Here is a 22283-nt window from a genome sequence, read left to right on the forward strand (position 1 = left end):
CCAGGTAAATTTTAGATATGCCTCCAAATCCTGCATGCCATGCAGCCAAGAGCAGCAACAAAATTTATCTTTTGGTAGAAAATGGAAATGGTTTATTTTTAAAATATAGGAATATCCTTAACTCTTATTGTACCCAACATTTATATTAATTGGAGGCCCATTGTTCTTAATCTTCTGTACATAATCATGTGCAGTAAAACCCTAGCTTAAGAGGGGTTATTCACCAACATCTGGGAATTTTTAAATATTCGCAGTAATTTCAATATGTACATGTTTATTTTATTTCTTGGCTCAACAAATCACATATCCTAGCTCTAGACTTCTGTTAGAGCCAATATTCATGGCTTAGTGTAAATATTTCATTATCTACAGTCAACCACATGGAACAATTGGTGTTTCTTCTTGCAATTACATGCTAGGGCTTGATTAGTTTAACCAGATTATGGTTTCCCGTAACTGGAAAACTGGAAAAATTCAGGAAATCGAAAAGGTGCCTGAAGCTCTCAACACTGAATGTATTTAAATTATGATTTTAATCAGTATCTGATTGCTTAATATCATATTTTATTTAAACTTACGGGATACAAAAAAATGTCTGTCCACAGCCACAAACACATTCCATAGAGTGCTTGATGCCTAACAGAACGGGTGTTGTGGTGGTAGTGCAAACAGCCCCGAGTGCCTGTGCAGTTCCAGCCCGACTACATGGTGGGGGACACGTCGGCGTACCTGAGCATGCAGGCGGGCCTGCTGGGGCAGTGTGTGTCGCCTACCGCGCTGCAGCCTCCGGTGCTGTCCCCGGGCGAGATCATCAAGCCCTCTGGCAAGTTCTGCAAACCCACCAAGATACCGGGCAAGAACTACTGCAAGGACGAGGTGGTCATCCGCAACTCTGACTCCGGCAAGGGTGAGTCGTGTTGCATGTTTCTGATCAAAACCGTTTATAAATGTTTGAAATGTCAAACATTTTGGATAAAATACATTCATAATCAACATAAAAAAGGCATTTTTTTCTTCCCATTCGTAGGAAGACTTTGAATACAACAACCATGTGTTAATCTCATTTTTCTAAAAGTAAGACTAGCTGGGGATATTGTTAAATGACTCTTGGACGCACTCCTGTTACATACCATAGTGGTAAGGTCACCGATTAATCCCTGTGAGTTAAAGCCGGTACATTTACACTGCCCACATTTGGTATAGCACCTTTTCCATCACCCACATTTCAACTCTGTTTTTTTTTTTCTGTTCACATTTTACAACCATGATTACTTGATCACTGAGGCACTGCACTCTCGTGGCAAGGGTCGGTAGTCCAATCCACAGTTTACGAGTACCGAGTCAGTTCTCAAGTACATAGTTTCAAGCTGTCTATAATTTAAAGGTCTTGTTTTTCTAGCCAATGTACTTACCAGTGTGAAGTAAAGATGTACAGTAAACTCCCGGTTTACCGCGCCCCGATAGATCGCGGAATCGGGTATATTGCGGGTCAAACCATGTCCCCCAATCATAAATGAATAATAATAACAACAACAACAACAACAACAACAACAGTAGAACCTCGCTAATTCGTGATGGTCGGGACCGAGATAATCACGGATTACAGAATTTCACGGACTAGCGATTAAAAGCCCGGAAGGTCTTGTCAAGCTTCTCAGACACCGGCGTGCAGCTGGGTTAAGGCCAAGGTCATGTGACGTAATATCTACCGAGGCTTACTGCGCCTTGGCAGCAGATGGATAAAAAATAGTAAACTCTCTATTATTCGTGTTAATTGGGACCCGCCGATGCCCGGATAATTAAAATCCTGTAAAAAAAAAAGTAATAAACCCGGATAATCCGTTCACGGTAAGGGCCGTCTTCGAATTAGTCTTGGCTTAAAAATATACGGCACTGCCTAGCCATTAGTTCACGGTCATTTACAACAGCCGAAGAGAGAAAGATAAGATCGTGCTGAACTTGCACACATAAATTGTGGGTAGCCCCCCCCCCCCCCCCCCCCCCTCCCACTCATCCCACTTCGTCCAGCCGAATGCCAGCCAGACACGTCACTCGCCAGGCGCCTGCCCTGCCGTGAGTTGGCTGGTGGAAACAAACAAAGGGAGACGGGAAGCAGAAGTCAGGACATCCCCCTCAAGTTTAAAGAGTGACAAATGTGACAGCTGAAAGGGGGGCGACACAAAGGGTCGGTACAAACAGCGTTGCAGAGTTTGGCGGCCCATGCGAAGGCTTGCAGTGTTTGCCGGCCGCCGGCCCGCGTGACGTTAATTTTAAGCGCTGACAATTTTTACTTCTCTTTTTTTTTCTGCACTTTTAAAACGTCCCGGATTATCCGATTCCCGAATTAGCACGTCACGGATTAACGAGGTTCTACTGTAATAATAATGGAATAAATGGTTGACAGCCGATTAGGATAATTTTGCGTTGTAACTCACAAACTAAGCATCGGGCAGAAAAAAGCCTAGGCGTAGAAAATGTCCTCGGTGAAATTCTAAATAAGATATCTCCGTACATTATTCCTCTATCTTGTAGTGTTTTCAAATTATGGTCCAATCCAGCCCAGTGTTATTTTCTGAAACACTAGTTCTTAACATTTTTTTTAACCCACAAATAAAGCATCGGACAGGGGACCCGATAAAGCCCACCGTCCAGCGACATTATCCAGCGTGACTCGGCTGGGGATTGATTTTGGATAGGTTTGGTTGACGGCAAGCGCTGGGAGGGGAGAGGCGAGCCGAGAATATGCGACCAAGACACCCGGGTAGACGGGAGGAGTGGATTATAAGCGCCAGTGATAAGAGGGGCGATTAAGCCGAAAGGGGGGAAGTCTGGTGACCTTGAGTAGTTCACTCATTTCCGTCGGCCCACTTCTCGTGTTCACGTGTGTTGACAAGCGGAGACATATAAATGGTTTGTTATAACTTGAACCTACAGAGGTAATATTATTCGTTGTATTATACACGTTCATCTTTTTACTTTGGTATAATGTTTTAACATTAAATAGTAAAGTAAATCAGCTAGCGTATTTTTAATCTTTGCCGAGAAATTCCCAGTGGTCCAATACTTACGTGAAACATACTGTACCACTTTTGCCGTGAGGTAGTAAACAAGCCCCGGATATGTTTATGTGTAGCGGCCTCCCGACCTTTAACCAGAGGCTAGGGAATATAACACTTGCCGATCCGAGCCACACACACTCAGCAACTCGACACAGCGTTTGATGGAATAAGTAAAGACAACGTTTAACAGACTTTTTAATACGGCGCCACTGATTGCGCAAAAATTATTTTGGCGCAATTTTTGTATCCCACATGTGACCATTTATAATTTAATGTAAGCATGGATAACAAAGTTTAACCACTTTACACGATAGACGATTCTTTATTTTATATTGTACGAATGCTAGAATCGTTTTTCACGTATCTGCTGCATACTTCTGCAAAAGACACACTATCTGTAAGTACGTAAATCTAGAATTTTTATTTTGTCAATCAAACTCGGTACTTTGCGATTCATATTCGGTTTGAAGTATTACTATGGCCTTTCTATTTAGAAGACTTTGACCACAGAATCGTGTGTAACCGCACACACTGCACTTACTTTGTTACGGACACTCAGACGAAGCAGATACTGTGGCTGACACCACAAGACTGGTAGCAGCTTGTGTGCCGCACGTGTGTATGGCGGCGTGTGGCGCGCTCGTAGGCCATGCGACAAACTGTGCGCGGCATGCGAAAAAAAAAAATTCAACGTTTAATATTTATCTTTAAAATTTATTATTTTTATTTTTTCACCCGCGTTTAGTGAAAACTGCGGATGCAAAGTCTGCACAAAGGCGGGCCGTCTATACTGTGCGTGCTTGCCGACCTATTAGAACACAGGCGGTGTTTTATGCCTTTTGACCTTGGTCACATCGAAACATCGCGGTTATGCAACAACACAGGTAAAAGTTATGTCCCCCGACAACCGCGTTAAATAGGGAGTGTACTGTATTTGTGTTACAACAGTCAAGTTACACAGTTACCAAATCCAGCCTGCTGAACTTCAGCATCTCTGTCTTGCCACGTAATGAAGTGGCTTAGGCATTGAAACATTTTGGCATGTCTGCAGAAACTTGTTTTCTTTTTTATTTAGGATTCATGTTATTAAGGCTGAGTGGACTGTATACTTTATTTTTATTGATTTGTACAACAACTTTGTATAGTTGTTTTAAAATATTGAATTTATCAACTTATTTGATCCAGATAGTTAATGTTTTGTTTAGATCATTGGGAATTACATGACTGTTGTGAACTCAAAAGTGTTGAAGGATAACTATTGGAAAATATTTTCCTGCTTTTCAGGAGAACGTTCCTATAATTTTTAGGTCGAATAGCTTTAAGATAAAATTAATTACAGCAGCAGTGTGGTGAAATCTTACGTTAAGTTAGAAAAGTTGTGTATGTGTGTGTGTCATTGAGCTAGATAATCATATGTTTGTGGTGGCGTGTGGCTGTGGTGATGTGTAGTGATGGGCATCAAGGGGAGACGGGTCCACATGATTGAAGAACTGAGTGAGACCATCATCTCGTTCCAGCGAGGTAAATCGTCGGCCAGCGACCACGTTTTCTTCCTTGTGTGTTGCATGGCACACTAACATTGAGCGCATGTGTGCTTCCCAAGAACTAACCGGCGTTCACGTTGTTCTTCTCTTGCAGTATGCACATCTTCTCCTAACAGCATAACAAACTGCTCCGTCGGCGTGTCTCGCCAGGCCGGTGTCCGTTGCTGGCACTCGAGCATGAAACAAGTGCGTAACACAACTAGTTGTACTGTGTCTCTGTCTCTGTCTCTGTTTTCACTGTGCTGCTGTGTGCACGCGCAAGCTTGAAAACAGCCCTGTCTTCTCGTGACTATTCCGTAAATAGAATATTAAGTGTTCGTAACTAAACATTATTTTTTACAAACAATGCAATTCCTTACTTGCTAATTTAAAGGGGAGAAATATTTATACTTGCTATAACTTTGCAAGTCATTGTTTTGGTGTGAAAAGAGTTGTTGGCAGAAACTGCTAAGACATTTTTTTTGGGGCTGGAATCACCACTTCTGTACCATCCTGGAGTGTGATAAATGAAGGGTTGTGGAGGGGCGTCCACCCTGATGTAGCAAGCAGTGGGGGTCAGGTAGTGTTGTCTCATCTCCATCACTTTGTGTCCCCTGGTCCGTGGTGTCTTGTAGCTGTAACATCCCAGCAAGACTCTTGGTCCACTGGTTTGTTGATGGGCTGTGTAAGTATGCACCTGTGCCTGGTTGACAGTTACAGAGGTACTTTGTAAACATATAATTTGAAATAAGTTAAGACACCTATGCTTTTATATGTTGACTACCTGACATTTGCTCGGGCTTCACACAGAGTGAACAATAGTGGTTTCGTAATATCAGGTAGACTGTGTTTTTTCTCTTTTAGACCTAAGTTAATTGTGCAAAAATTTATCAATTTCAAATAAAACTTATGTAGAGATAAAACTTATTTAGAACATAAATTTTGCAAAATTTTGCCAAGAAGCACCAAAATTTTGCTGTAATTAGTGAAGATAGTTTTCAAAAATGCTGTGTAAATTGTTTTCTTGTTTTAAAAGTTGATGGTGCAAAATTTCATCAATCTGGGAGTAAAACAGTATATTTTTATAAAAACAAACCCAGAGACACTTTTTTCTATACATTATGTTAGGAATTTGAAGGACATAAATTTAATCGGGGCTAGGGAATGCCAAAACAAGCAATTTTTGCTAGGGAACATGTTCAGAAACCTTAACCTGCTAAGCATTAGGTACTGTCAGTCAGGGCTCTACACCATTGGCTGAGAGAATACACGAGAGGAAGCAGGCGGTGAGCCGGGCTCAGACTTTAACAGTTAGCCATATGCACTAACAACAAGCAGTCTGGAGTATATTACCCTCCATTGTATGAAACTCCTAATTTTAGGCAGTCTCTATTCTTTATCTTCTGTTGTAAAAGCGCCCTTGGTAAATTTGCACTGCTCCTGCGGCAGTTATTTTCGCCTCTCCGTTCATGTGCACATCAACCATCATCGCAAATATAAAGTCTGTCGTGCTAGTGTTGTTTGTCAAATTCCCAAACCAAAATGTAAATGTACCACAACCATCCATCCACTTTGCTGTACACCAGACTGCTGGTTATTGCATTTGACCAACTCTAAACCTCTGCACCCGGCTAATCGCCTACTTCTTGCAAAGCTGTTTAATGTCATCTGCACTTGTTCTTCCTTTCAATAAATGGTCTAAGTAGTAGGAACGAGACAGCACTGGGATGTGCCTAGGTGGGGGGGAGGGAGCGGATTAATGATCAGGCATGGTATACATAAACCCCCTGGAGGTTGGAGGAGGAGCGAGGCATGCTAAACTTAGGAACAGTGTGGAAAAAGGGGGATGTCCCTCCTGGGTTGGCTAGCCCACTTGTACGATTTACCCGTTACTAAATGATTGTTTGGCCATCTGTTATTTTACTGGTTTTCCTACATTTTTACATTATTAAAATAAATTTTGAAGAGTTTGGTATCGTTAGTGACAAGATATCAAGGTCAAACAAAAAAAATCATGTGTTTCATCTGTTTCTCCATTTGTATGTGTGTTCATTCACACGTTTCATTGTCAAACATAACCTTCTAAAAAAGCAATTGCAAAATCACTAAAGCATTTTCCCTTAAAAAAAAATAGCTAGTACAAAAGTGTTATAAATATGTTCATATATTTTAGTATACACCTAGATATTGACAGATGAATTGAGTGCAGCTAATGATGGATGCAATATTATATAAAGTGCCTACTATTAGAAGATGTGTGTGAACCATGTTATTTACGAAGCAGATTTTTCTGGTCTTTAAAAGCTATATATATATTTTTTTTTCTGAAAATATTTTGACTTTGGTAGATAATATAAAATGTGCAATGTTTCGTAATTTGTCAGGTTTATTTGTAGTGTAACCAAATTGGCATGTTTTATTTATGCTAAAATATTACATTTTTCTACTGGATTGGGAAATTCGAAAGTTGGCAAGTATGCCCATAGCGTGAAACGTTTGCTGGTAACGTCACTGTTGGTTCATCCTTTCGAAGCTAGGTGGTGCTTCTGTGAAATGCTGGTGTTATTTTTTAAAATAAAAATCTATCGCGGCGGGCGCGCCCCGAATCCGGGGTTGCAAATTGGCAGAGACGCTAACCGCTTGACTAGGAAATCAGTTGAGATATCTACACTACTATTATAAGTAAATAGGAAATGTTTGGTTGTATGTAGGGGGTAATCTCTGTAACTACTGATCTGATTCTGACAATTCTTTCACTAATAGGAAGCTACATATCCCTGAGTGCTATAAGCTACGTTTTAATTAGAAAATTAATAATAAACTATTAAATATCAGTAAACAAACACATCATAGATATATGTCCACATTTAGGACATGCATATCCGGAAGAAATAAAGTTACACCAAAGAGATAATGGAAGTGTGGATATAACATGGTGTGAATTCAACTCATATTTGTTACGCTTTTACTTGTTCTTTTCTTTCTGTGGAGTTAAAAAAAATTTGTCTGGACCAGTATTCAATATTCTTCACTAAAGTAAATGATTTAAAGCACACACACACACACACACACACACACACACACACACACACACACACACACACACACACACACACACACACACACACACACACACACACACACACACACACACACACACACACACACACACACACACACACACACACACACACACACACACACACACACACACACACACACACACACACACACACACACACACACACACACACACACACACACACACACACACACACACACACACACACACACACACACACACACACACACACACACACACACACACACACACACACACACACACACACACACACACACACACACACACACACACACACACACACACACACACACACACACACACACACACACACACACACACACACACACACACACACACACACACACACACACACACACACACACACACACACACACACACACACACACACACACACACACACACACACACACACACACACACACACACACACACACACACACACACACACACACACACACACACACACACACACACACACACACACACACACACACACACACACACACACACACACACACACACACACACACACACACACACACACACACACACACACACACACACACACACACACACACACACACACACACACACACACACACACACACACACACACACACACACACACACACACACACACACACACACACACACACACACACACACACACACACATATATATATATTTTTTTTATTTTTATGTAGCCTATTTTTCATCACATGAATATTTCATTGCTTGCTGTGCACGCATCTTATAAATCCACTCTCATAATTTTTTCATAATGTGCCCAAGGAAGTATAACATAATCTCACTTATGTATTATTTGTAGTAGCCTTTTTTTCATCTTGTCATTATTTGTTGTATGTTGCGCGTGCATCGTAAAAATTCACTGCGTCCAATGGATCCATGTGTAGCAACATAATCCTAGCGATGTGCAGTTGGAGGTATGTACCGCTACGGTTACCCTTGCTGCAGCTCACTGCGTGCACCAGCCGCAGGGAGTCCTCTGCAATTGTATTAATAAGTTACATTCAAGTATTTTTTCAAATGTAATTATATAAGTGAGGTTATGTTATCATCCAAATATATAAAAATTCTGCCTCCATACGTTTGTGCTCGTAAAACCCAAAAATAGTCGATTGATTGACTTGAAATTTTGACACTATGTTGCATTTCAGTTCCCGAATTTTTTTTTTTTAGTAAAAGTTTAAAAAAAAAAATTCAGAAATTTTCCAGGATGTCTGTTATTTTCAGAGTAAGAATCATGAATTTTAATTTTATGGTATAGCCGTATAGGGTTAGAAATAAACATATAAGAGTGAGTGTTTTTGGAAAAAAAAAAGACACATTTTTTAATAGAATTTTTATAAGTTTTATTCACATTCTGCTCTTATGTAGTTTGGAACCTAATTATCTCTGGAAAGTATAGGGAGAAAGGATATTAGACTCTTCACGGAATGAATATATTCTCTTTTCAATGCATGTGCCAAAAAAAAGAAAATGACTTTCACTACAATCTTTTGTTTTTGCTTGCCATAGTACGCGTATTACGAGTTGGCTCACAAAAGTCATTGGAAGCATTAGACGATACATTGAATGACTAGTAAAATAAGAAATAATCGGGTTCAGTTGCAGCTTGGGAAACAAAATATATTTGCAAAAATTTGGGTTGCACACTTTGAGTAGGAAGTAAATTTCCCATCAAGTGGTTAACTTGTCCGTGTATCTTGAATGCATACATAAACTGCCCCGGGCATTTTCTTTGGCACTAAATGAAGTAATTTGGAAGAGTTTTATATTGTCTTGTATGACTTAAAAAATGTTTTGAGCTTGAATGTATACTAGTGATTGGGAAGTCTAGACAGTCTCAAAGTCCTGGAACATGCCAGCCGGGACTTCTCGACTTCTCAGAATAAAATTAGAATCGAGTTAATTTTTGGCCAGATGTATCAATAAAAAAAAGCAATATTAGTATAAATCAACTTTTATTGAACGTAAAATAAAATCCTAATATTTAAAACATTAATTATAGTCTAAACAATTAGCATGTTATTTCTTATAATCACAGATTCAGTTTTAAGGCAATAAAATCTTCTAAATATTAAAACAGACTTACAATTAGGAATCATACTCATACTAATCATTAATAATCATCACCTAGTCTATTTATCAGTCATATAAATTATATAATGAACTAACAATTAGACTTCTTTGCTGATTTAATAAAATAGGCTTTTAAAAAATTCAGAGCGTTAACAGCTTTGTTCCACAATTTATTTCTAATTTTTGTAATAATGCCACCAGACAAGAACACACACTTGTTTCAACAGATTTCGGTTTTATTGTGTTTAAAGCTTTGTAAAGTAGTTCCAAACTTTGTCTGTTTTCTGATGGCTTCAAACAACTGCAACTTATTTTTTACAAGAATTTTGGGTATATTTTCTACGAGTTTTTTTATTGCCTGTTCCATTTGACTTTTAAACGACTCGTCGGGTTTGTTGTGTACTGTGGAGCTACTGGTACTAGGCTCGGCTTGCTTTATTTCCAATTCTGGCATTTGGATACAAGCAGGGTGTCTACTGACCTGGAAAACCTGGAAAACCTGGAAAAATCAGGGAATATTGTAATCGGGGAATAATCAGGGAAAAATCAGGGAATTTTTGTTTGGTAGGTTGTAGTTGGCATTACGTTTTTTGTTTATTGATCTGCTTGCATTGACGTAGCATCAAGTGAATCGCGCCCCATTTTTTATTTTTGAATGGAAAATAGCGAACAATTCCCACGTCCATTTTCTCTTATTTACCATCGGATTCGGAAGTGGCGTTAAATCATGTGATACAAACTGGTTCAAGCTGGTCTGTTATCCTGCTGACGTGACGTGCTGCAGCATGTGCTTCCCACGTTCGGATTATACAGACAGGTAAACTGGGCATTTTTGTTAGCTTTGAAAATACATATCACAGACACTTTTGGTGAAGATTCGCCATCGTTGCTACAAAATTGGTAGCTGTGGGCTTCATACGGTCCATAGTGCTTTCAAAACTGGAATTTCTGCTATACAATTGGACGTTGTTAGTTTTTTGAGGCACAGTTACTATTTGTTTATGCATGTACCTACCTGCAAGGAGGGCAGATTACATTAGAATAACTGGATCAGAGCTTTTTTCCAAGAAATTTTGTGCAATCAGATGGAATACTGCAGTTGCTGAGCGTGCCATGAAAACGTTACCCCACCTAAAGAAATTTGTTAGTGAAGTTTCTATTTCATCTGTGTCTTTCAGTGTAGTAAAAAGTGCTCTTGAATAAAGTAAAATTGACATTCTTCTACTCTTTGGCATCAGAGCGGGAATTGTTTCTCACAATGTTCAAAAGTGAAGCACCCATGGCACTTTTTCTCTATGATTCACTGGTAGACATTTTATTAGCTTTGGCACGAAAGTTTTTGAAACCAGAGATACTGAAGAGCTTTAGGGAGAAACACAATGTATCTCGGTTGGATGTGGTTAACCAGGAAAATCTATTGACTGCTAACAATATCAAGTTGGGTTATGCAGTACGCCATGCCATCAAGAAAGATAAATTACCAGTAAAGTCTGTCCTGTTACTGAAAAATGATGTTAGGACTTGTCTAAAGGTTATGGTAAAAAAACTTCAAGACAAAAGTCCCCTGAAGTACAAACTTACCAAGGGAATTTCCTGCTTATGTCCGTCTGTGGCTTTAAATTCGGGTGTGAGGAAACAGCGTGTGAATTACAGTTTAGAATGTTGTCTTCAAAACAAGTGGCTATAAGGACAAGAAGCTGATAACATTGAGTGATCATATCAGTTGGTATGTTCTTCGCAAGATTCTGAATCACTGTTCTCGTCTTTTTCTCGGGAAGACTGGCACCTTGATCACTTGTGGATGCTCATTTGTACCCCCCCTTAGACCAAAAATTTGTGGAAGGCAGGAACAAAGAATTGACAGCGAAATAGTGAGTTATGTATTATTTGGTTCTTTATATGACCATAAAACATATATAAGCAAAACATGCCAAACAATATATAAGTATATTAAATTTAACAATTAACAACAGGGTATATCAGGCTTCGCCCCTCTTGACTAGAAGTACATATCGCAATAAAATAACAAGTATACCTATACCACCCCGGTGCACCACGGGTGTCGCACATGAACTAGATGCTGTTCCTTTACTGACTTGGTTAACATCAAAAACCACCATAATAAATATAAAATACAATATTACTTAAAAAAACAATATCACTTAAAACTGCAACCTAATATATATATATATATTTAGAAATATAAAATATTACCACCTTTCACAAAATAAATTAGGTGCTCGGTTCAGTTAATCTACTTATTCAATGTTTTTGGCAAATTAATTACTTGTTGCCTCAAACTCTTCCAGTCCAATTCGAAAGTTCATGATCAGGCAGTAAAGAAAAAATATATATATACGATAAATGATTATAATAGTTCACAGCCAATTTTCTGCCTCACAAAATACCCTATCGAGCACTTGACTACACACCTTTCGAAATTAACTTGATAAGTAGCTACATAAAAATTTATAATGTTATAAAAATTGCAAAAAAAATTACAATAAAATCTCATTAAAAAAATACCCAGTGCGCATAACTCGCATGAAGGGTACAAAATATTAACAATTTCCCTCCCAAATAGGTAACGACTCAATTCCAGACTTGACGACGTAGTTACTTGCTGCTGTGTCTAATCAAAAAAAAATTGCTTCAAAAAATTACAGTTATATCCAAACGTTATCTCGAAGGTGAAAAATACCGGCGTAGCGTAGCCCACAAGGTCTACCCAGCGAAGGTCCACAGAAGGTCCGTCTGACGTAATCTAGACGAAGACTAAATTTCAAAACTTACAGTTTGTCTGTTGCCATCTGCTTCCGGAGATATCCAATCAAGAAGCCTCAAAATCAAGCATTTACACTTCCTCGCAGACAAGCCTTAACCGGGCTGAAGGAGGATCAGCAGCACGCACGGCACCATTTGACATCCACGACATTAGCGACTAGGCTCACTCTACAAAAATTTAAAATTCTCAATATACTATAAATAAAATTTTTCTCCTCATTGGTTATAACTGCGTAGAACACTGCTGCACTCGAACATGGTGTAACCGACGGAGCAAAACCTGCCGTAACTTAAGTTCTTATATTCCACCAAGGTTTACCAAACTTCCACACAAAGTTACAGCCATGAATTTAATTACCGCAGCCACTCAATCGGCAGTAAAAAAGGTAACCCACTCAGGGCATGGCTCGTAGCAGACAGACCCTCCCCAGAGAAAACTCGTCAACAACCCAGCGCGCCACAGGTACCAACCTCAACCCACCAAAAGGAAAACACATGACAAACGCAAACACCGAGTACCGAAAATTGCCGATCAGAGGCTCACAAGAGCACGAGTAGCTCTAGATCCTGACAATCTGAAACGTGCCCGCGCTCCTAGATCCACACCGGCCAAAACATCAAATCTGAGGGTACGGCTCGCGCCGCCACACGGCTAACGGTAAATAACACTGCGCCAGTACACAAAAATAACCGCCACCAAATGTGACGTGACACACACGTCACAAGGCACATACAGTAGCTGCCAAAACAGGCCTTCTAAAGTTTGTGAGGATGATGTTGGTATTTTCCCATGGAAATGCATCATTGGAAAGAGGATTTTCAGTAAATTCTAATTTGCTGACTGAAAACTTGCAGGAAGAAATACTGATCGCACAAAGACAGATGTACGACTTTGTTCAACATCTGGAGGTGTAGAGCATGTTGATATCACCAAGTCCATGTTACAGTATGTAAGAAATTCTAGTTGTAGGCGTAAGGAAGCCCTGCAAACAAAACAAAAAGAAAAGGAAGCTACAGACAAGAAGAAGGCAGAAAAAGAAGAGTTGAAGAGATCAAGGCATTGCAGTTGAAGAAGGCTCGAGTGTTCGATTTGGCTCATTCTGAAGCAAGTGCATAGACGCAAAAGTTGAGTCACTGCGAAATTGATGGGAGCTTCCTTTTACTTATGTTTTTGCAAAAGTAAGTGTTTGAAATATTTGTAGCAGCATGTTTTATTTGCCATCAATTGAGTCACTTTGGCCACGTCTGGAAGAAGGTATTTTTTTTACTAATTTAAGTGAGTTGAAATACTTAGAAACCCGTCAATGTACTGTTATGCAGTTTTTTCAGTTTCGTGGAATGTCGTAATTGTGTTACAGAAAACCTGGAAAAGTTCAGTTTTAGACCTGGAAAACCTGGAAAAATCAGGGAATTTCATTTACTAGATCTGGTAGACACCCTGTACAAGGGATATTTTCAAAAAGTTTGCAATACAGTTTTTCCGCAAAAGCATTAAGTGCAGTTTTTACTCAAATACGAAGTAAAAAAAAATCCTTATTTTGGGACTGTGAGTTGTGGTGGCCATTGTGCAAATATTTTAAATATATAACCCATTGTGGTCTTCTTTCTTCTAGGCAAACTTTCAAAGTTTCAAAGAACGGTTTCACCAGCTTATTATTTAGCAACATGTCAATTATTGCTTCAGCTGTGAGTAATGAAGAGTTTTGTCTACCTAAGGTTTCTACAGCTATCTTGACTGGCTGAAATATATCAACGATTGACTGCAAAAGAAGAAGATTGTCTTCATTCCATTTGTCTAATATGTTTAAATCAAACAATGCTTTCTTTATGCAATTTTTGAGCTTCAGAAACCATTCTGCCATTACATTGTCTTGACATCTAATAATAAACTGAGTTCTTTCCCAAATTCAGATTTCATATATTTATGTAATTGGCTGTTTTTCAGTGCACTATTTCTAAACACTTTTACTAGGAATTGAGTTTCATCAAGCACTCTTAATTTCATCAATCGGTTGTACTTGTAATAGCCAATTGGTTTCGTAGCTGGCATTGCAGTACATTTCTTCATCAGACATGATTTCATCGTCACTATCATCAGTTTCAGTATCTTTGAAGGTAGAAGCTGCAAATATGGCAGTAGCCTTTTTTTAATATAAAATGTGTCTACAACTCATATATGTGTTGCGTGGTTCAAGCATAGCATCATCTTGCTTGGGCTTTCCCTACGAAACTTCTTCATTACATTTGGACCATCGCTGGTGATGGCCACAATATGTTTTTCAAAATCCAGTTGTAATATTTTCAATGTATCTTCGACTATATTTCCGGTCTCTTCAGCACCGCATTTACCTCATATATACACTAATCCCAAATTGGAAACTTCTCCGTTCACACCATGCAGGCACAAATAAAAGAACCTCCGGTTTCGAACACTGGTCCGTTTGTCAAGTGAAAGGTTAAAACTTGTACCTGAAGCAACAACATCTTTAAAAGTCTGTATAATTTCTTCTTTTTTATCTTCATGATAATTCAATATAATTTTCATGATATCAGTTTCATTCTTAGCATTTTATAACCTTGCTGGATAATACTCTCACTAATGAATTTCCTCCTGGTGATTGCCCTTATTGAAAGTCCATCCTCTGCCGCCAAGCGGGAAGTTATTTCAGACAAAGTCTTTCTAACAATATATTCTGTTATTTCAGACTGCTTTTCAGTTGTAATTTTTTTCGATTCTGGTTTGCAAGATGTCACAGGCTGTATAGCCGGTTTTGATTCTTCCGGCTGATTTACGAAAAATTTATGGACTCTTTGGAGGAGATGCTTGTCAAGGTATTTGGCCCTTTGCATGAAATTTGTTTTGGACATAACGAGCATTGTGCAGTTAATTAGTTTTTTTATAATGTTATTTTTATAATGTCTCCACACTTTTGCTGTAGGTTCAACCTTAAATGATCTCTTTTAATTTTTGACTATCTGTAACAATAATAAACTAACAATAATAATGATCCAAAATTAATGATATATCTTTTTTCAATGAGTATCACTATTCTATAATACTTTTTTTATTTTGTAAAATAACAAATCTCATTCAATGTAAATGTTTAACCTTAGTAACTGAAGTAAACAAAATCTAGTGTTTGTTTAAACTTACATAAGATGGGCGGCGACGTTTCCACGAGCATTGCAATCGCAATCGCAATCACAATCGCAACACAAACTCGCACGGCACTTAATCGCATAAAGTGAAATTGATGACTGACTGACTTAGCTGAGTCACAAATATCACAAATCATGAACTCATAAACAAAAGTCACAAAACAACAATATGGTGGCGAATCAGTTTATGAGTATTATGTTGGGTTCAGGTATCAAGTAATTATTTGTTAATCTAATAGATGGCGCTTTCAATGACAGAGTTCTGGAAGCTAATAAAGGTTATTATGTATGACCTTTTGAAAATAAAATTAATACAATACAATTTCAACAACCGTGTCTCCAGCCTTGACCCAAAAGTCTTGGGACCCGAGACAACTAAATTTACGAAAAGGTTCCGGAACTTCGAGACATGAGACGTCTTGGGACCCAAACCCTAATGTGTACCTAATAATAATTCTTTCAAAACTGGTGTTGGTTCCGGAATTTTAGGGATATTTACTTTACTGATGCTGCAACATAAACTGGGCACTTCATATTTCCATTTATGTGCTTAGCAATTGTTGTAAATATTAATTATTCTGTCAATGTCAACGTCGTTTATCTCGAAATAATCTACATTAGAGTCATAAATCAATGCCAAATTTAGTAATTTGGTTTGGCTACGTGCTCGAATAAAATTTGACCTCACTCGTTGGGTTAAATGCTGTGAATGTTCAACACTTGATTCTTGAGCACGGTTTGCGGAAGTTTATACGTTCTGTTCAATCAAACACTGAGAACATTTAGCTTTCTATTCCCTAAGCTGGTTTTGTTCGGTAATGTTATATTGAATGTCCAACCATTCATATGCTCATCTTCCTCATTTTCACTCAAAAGTGTCAGATGCTTTGATGTTGCAGACTGCTGAGAAAACTGAGATTTTCTTCAAGGCATTTTGAATGAAACAAAAATCAACTATATATTTCACTTGAACTGTTTTCTGGGCAGATGATTTGAAAGTTTGTCAACACAAACAAATGCTAAAAAGTTCAACACTCGATAACTATTCATACGCTCATCTTCAGTTTCATTCTCACGCAAAAGTCTCAAACTCTTTAATGAATTAAAAAAAATAATCAAAACAGAAAAGAAGTCCGCTATTTATTTAACTTGAACTGTTTTCTTGGTAGAAGAACATTAAAGATTGTCAACACATTTTGAAAAAAAAAAAAAATTGATGATAGGAATATCAGATTTAATTTGTTAAGAAAATTATTTATACTATTATATCTATGGAATTACCAGTATTGTTTCCCACCTTCCACCACATTGCATCGCCCGTCCGCACTATTACGCCATTTTCACGTAACGTTCGTTCTGACTTTTTTTGTTTGGCTCCTAAGGGTCGTAGCGTGATGTTAGTACAGTAGAGCACCCCTCAACCAGAATCATTGGGAGGAGGTCTATTCGGGTTATGGGAAAATTCCGGGTAAGGGGAGTTGCGTTAGGGCCGGCCTCCGGGCCGGTTGAATGACCTTCATTTAAGCAAGCTGGCAGGCATGTGTTTCTTATCTCTGTGGGTGGGTGCGTGCGTGAGCGAAGAGAATGATGAAGAGGGTTCGGGGGAGGTATTAGGACTACAGCTGCAGTGTTATGTTACTTCTGTGTTGACGTGCAAGTGATTCACACTTCCGGGAGAGTGTATAGTCACTGCCACGCACAGTTTACATTTCACGTACACAAGAATAACACTTCAAGCATCTCGTTTAAAAACACAGTGACAGAGAAATACATGTAAATTTAGACTGTTTAACCATATATGTATTAACGTATAAATATGTACATAATACATATATGTAAACTAAATTATTGTCTACAAACTGAAAGCATCACACGTTGGAAGTAAATGTTACTGGCTATCACGTGTGTCAGCGTTTATAGTGAGAGTAGGTGTAGGGGAGACCGGGGCACGATGAGTCGCAAAAATTCTATCAAATTTATGTCTAAATATGAAATTATTGGTTCACTATTGTGTACATAAATAAAGAACAGTATATACAGTATTTCAACACACACTTATGTTAGTTAGCCAACTTCGATAGTATTTCATACAAAAATTTTAATATGGTTTTTTATAAGTGACCCATAGTGCCCCATACTTGGGGCACTGAGTCAGTATCTGGGGCACAATGGGTCATTCTTATGAAACAGAGTTTTGGTCTAAAACATGAAGTTGAATTGTTTTTAAAATAGGTTTAATTAAATAAACATGCTTAAAATATTAAATGAAAACAAAATATCAATTACAGTTACAGCAAAAATATGAAAACCCGCCATAAAAATTACACTTTATCCATAGCAAACGATTTAGAAATAGCCACTTGTTGTCTGTAAGTAGTCTTTTTAGCGCATGTTGAATAAATCAAATGACACAGCAAATTTTAAAAATGATCTTTGGCGATCAGTTTTGTTATCACTTGTTTCAGGCCTTGGCAAGACAAACAAGATATCCTAGCGTCCCACTATCGAAATATCATCTGGGCCATTCCATGAAAATTAGGAAGTTTTATTAATTTAAATGTTTTTTTTTTCTGGTTGAGAAAACATTACGTAAAAGATTTTAAAGTTATGGTCTTTGACAGACAATGTTGAATTTTGACTCATTTAACATTGAACAGCTGTTTTATTGATTCTAATGTGGCTGCTATTCAACTGTTTCTATTTTGCTCATAGAGAGGCTACTTTCAGGTTCTTTGGTAAGTACATGTCACATAAATGAATGTATATTTATATTTAAGTTCAAAATATAGGTTATGCACAAACATATTTCTTGCAAAAAAATAATTTAATAACATTTTATTGCTACTAAATTAATTATTCAATTGTGAGTGTTGAAGATGTCCCGTACGTGACAAATTTAGGTTATGTTTCATGTTTCATCAGGAACAAATTGTTATTATATCTTACTTATATAAATTCAAACTGTATTAGAATGCAGGTAGCTAACCTAATTTTTATATGTTTTAATTGCATTAAAAACAATAAAAATTTTGAGATACAATCATGTCCCGTACGTGACGTCACCTACGGGACATATGAAAAATATAATGTTTTACCCAAAATATGTAGAATATTCACCTATCTAAAATAACATATTATGTGTTACATAAATTTATTATTTCAATGTTTTACTTTTAGTAATCAATTTAATTGGTTTTCAGTGACAAATATGGAATCTAAGAAGACAACAAGTGCTTCTCGGATGAAAAAAATGAGGGAAAAACAAAAGACTGCAGATCCAGATGGTTATCTTGAGAAGGAAAGGAAACGGATTAAGGAACTGAGAAAGAATAAGAAAAAGAAAATGACAGTGAAAGACAAGGCTGCCCAAAAAATTTATGAAAGAAATAGGAAAAGACTTCAGAGAGCAAAGAAAAATGCTAAAAATGCAGCAAAAGCAAACAGTTCTGATATGTCTTCCTCTGGCACACCTTACAGTTGCAAGCAGACATTATCAAAAGCAGTTTGGAAGACTGCAAGGGCTTTACCAAACTCACCACGAAAACAAAAAGCTGTTGTGACAGGTCTTGCTAAACGCATTGGTCTTCAACTGACTACGACAATGGAAGAAAGTATTGCTGGAACTAGAAACAGTTGTAAAGAAGAGACTTCTGTTATAAATTTTTTCTATCGTCCAGATATAGTATACACATGCCCAGGGATGAAAGATGTATTAACTGTGTGGGAAAATAGAAAAAAAGTTAAATTACAAAAGCACTTTATGACTATGTTTCTGCATGAAGCATTTTATATATTCAAAGAAGAAAATCCAGATTATAAAATTGGTTACTCTAAATTTTGTAGTCTAAGGCCAAAAAATGTTTTGTTACTTAAAGAGACTCCTGCAGAGCAGTGTAAATGCAGAATACACGAGAACTTCATTTTAAAACTTAAGGCCTTAAAACATACTTACAACAATGAATTTTGGAAAAATCTGTTGTGCAATGATAGCTTGAACTCTTTGTGTTGGCAGAACCTCTGTGAAGTTTGTAGTAATGGGAAACGAATGGTAGTCCCAAGAGAACCAGATTCTAAAACCACTTGGAAAGAATGGAAGAAAAATGATGAAAACAAAATTAAGTTAGTTATAAAAGAAGACTGTTTAGGTGATATATATATGAAAAATTGATAGCAGATATGCCTAAAATGATGCTCCATGTAAACACCAAAAGAATACAACATGATGAGTTTGAGAAGGACAAAGCAAATGGTACAAAGCGTGTTCTGGAGGTTGATTTCGCAATGTCTTTCAGTTGTGAGTATCAAAATGAAATACAAAGTGCTTTGTGGTCTCGTGCTAGTGTTGTTTTATTCACTGCTGCTGTTTTTTGTAATGGAAATTGCAAAACTTATATACTTTGTTCAGACACAAAAAATAAGGATAAGGACACAGTCTTTGTGTTCTTGGATTTATTTTACACAGAAATACTTAAAGAAAATTCTGCAATTTCTGAAGAAATAATTTGGAGTGATGGGCCCTCTTCAGAGTTTAAAAATAAATTCATGGTGAAAACATTGGAAATATTGAACCAGAAACACAACAGAACATTTACCTGGAAATACTTTGCGACATCTCATGGTAAAGGTGTAGTAGATGGTGTTGGTGGCAATATTAAACGCTTAGTAAGAATGAAAATGATGACGCAAGGGGAGGGATGCACAATACAGTCAGCTAAGGATTTTGCAGAAGTAGCTGCACAACTTGATACCAAAAGCCATTTATGGTATATAGAAGAGGACCACATTAGGAATGAAATTTTATCCCAAAATCCTTGGAGAAATGTCCCTTCGATCCCAGGAATCAAGGAATTCCACATTATTACATGTAGCACTTCGTCAGGGTTCTATGCAAAAAACAATGCACTGTCTACAAAAATTGCACTCTCCAATCCGAAAGGGAATCTATTCAACTTCCCTGGAAAATGGGTAGTCGTATGCTACGAAGGAAAAGAGTACCCTGGAGAAGTGGTGGATGCAAGCGGAGATCAAGTGCAGGTGTCAGTGATGGTCCCTACAGGTCCCCCACATCACTTCAAGTGGCCTCGACAACCAGACTGCATTTGTTATTTAAAAGAAGATGTAGCAAGAGAGATTTCTCCTCCAGTAGTGGTGAACAACAGAGGACTGTTTAAATTTATTGACATTTAAAGTGATCTTTATGACCATACAGAGTAACAGTTTTGTTATTAATTTTTTTTTTAGTTAGGATATAGGCAGGTAGAACTACTCTATAATTTTATTTAGTTACATTTAATCAATTTCGCTTAACATATCTCTATGAGTCAGGTTGTGTAAATTTAATTTTTTTTCAACACAACTTATTTCAATAAACAGCGCAGGCTTTCGCGGCCGTTGTCCGTACTTTCTAGGCTTCTGGGTTGTAGCCGCGTCAAAATCAAAGTTTTCACCGACGTTTCGGTCGACGTCACAGTCATAATCATCAGGGAGAGATTAATTCAATTAATCTGCTCCCTGATGATGGCGACTGTAACGTCGACTGAAACGTCGATGAACACTTTGATTTTGACGCGGCTACAACCCAGAAGCCTAGAAAGTACAACTTAATTTAATATTCTACTGAAAAATTTATTCAGCACAATCTTACTAATGTAAATGTCCCATACGTGACAGCATTGTCCCGTACGTGACAAACAGAAAAAAAAATTGTTTCTGATTCATTATTGGAGTTTTTTCATGCATTTATTGATGTCTGTTTTTCTTATTCTTATAAGTTCTCACAAAAAATAATACAAGAATATCATGCTAGAATTCGGGCTAAAGTTTCAGTAAAACGTGTCCTCTTGAAACTAATGGTTGACTATATGTGTCCCATACGTGACGGTTACATTTGACAGCAATATGTTGTTAACAAAGGTATTTCTTATCATGTCTTAAGCTGAAAATTTACACTAAATGTGTAACTTCTGTAGAAACCAAGAAAACACATGAATATACCCCTTATAATATAATTTTTTATAGAATTATCGGTATGAAAATTTTTACAAATGTCCCGTACGTGACAATGGAATGGCCCATCTTCTTGTGGAAAAATAAACTTATCAAGGGTTTTCTTTGAACTTCTCATAAATTTCACCTCGTATTCTTTTCCTTCATTTGATTCATTTGTAATCGTCAACACCTGTCCAACATAGTGCATTTTACTTTTCTTATCCTGAAACTCCACAAGAACATAGTCACCTTCATTTGGCTCTGTATTGCGTGAAAGAAATGATTTATGAGTTTGCTGAGTTTGGATTTGGGATTCCATATAGTTATCACAATCACTGTCTGGTGGGCTAATCACCTTGTCTTCACCTTCGGATTCTGAATAATCTTTCTCATTAACAAAAAGGCGACGTTTCACTACTTCTGATTTTATTTTCTTTGTTTTTTTTTTTCTTTTTCTTCTTGTTTTTTTCTTTTCCCCAACAGAATTTCTCTCTGTGGTGTAGCAGTCAAAATATTGCTGCTTCCCAACTGTCTGCGTTTCCTAGTGCCTGTTCGATGTT

At 37.6% G+C, this 22283-nt stretch overlaps 1 protein-coding gene across 8 annotated transcripts in view; it reads left to right on the top strand.

The window, feature by feature from the left end:
• LOC134527372 (eukaryotic translation initiation factor 4E-binding protein Mextli) overlaps positions 1–22283 on the top strand; it is a 168176-nt gene that overhangs the window by 32219 nt on the left and 113674 nt on the right. For 4 of the 8 annotated variants that reach the window (XR_010074175.1, XM_063359997.1, XM_063360000.1 and 1 more), the window contains exons 5-6: positions 691–907; positions 4509–4580. Coding sequence is in view for 6 of the 8 variants with exons in the window: in XM_063359997.1 (XP_063216067.1) it covers positions 691–907; positions 4509–4580 (289 nt within the window). In the remaining 2 variants the exon portion in view is untranslated. The remainder of the gene's footprint in view (positions 1–690; positions 908–4508; positions 4581–22283) is intronic. The other 4 variants (XR_010074176.1, XM_063359999.1, XM_063360001.1 and 1 more) reach the window with 1 other exon arrangement.

The sequence above is a fragment of the Bacillus rossius genome, chromosome 1 (genome assembly GCF_032445375.1).
Source record: "Bacillus rossius redtenbacheri isolate Brsri chromosome 1, Brsri_v3, whole genome shotgun sequence".
Taxonomy (NCBI): domain Eukaryota; kingdom Metazoa; phylum Arthropoda; class Insecta; order Phasmatodea; family Bacillidae; genus Bacillus; species Bacillus rossius.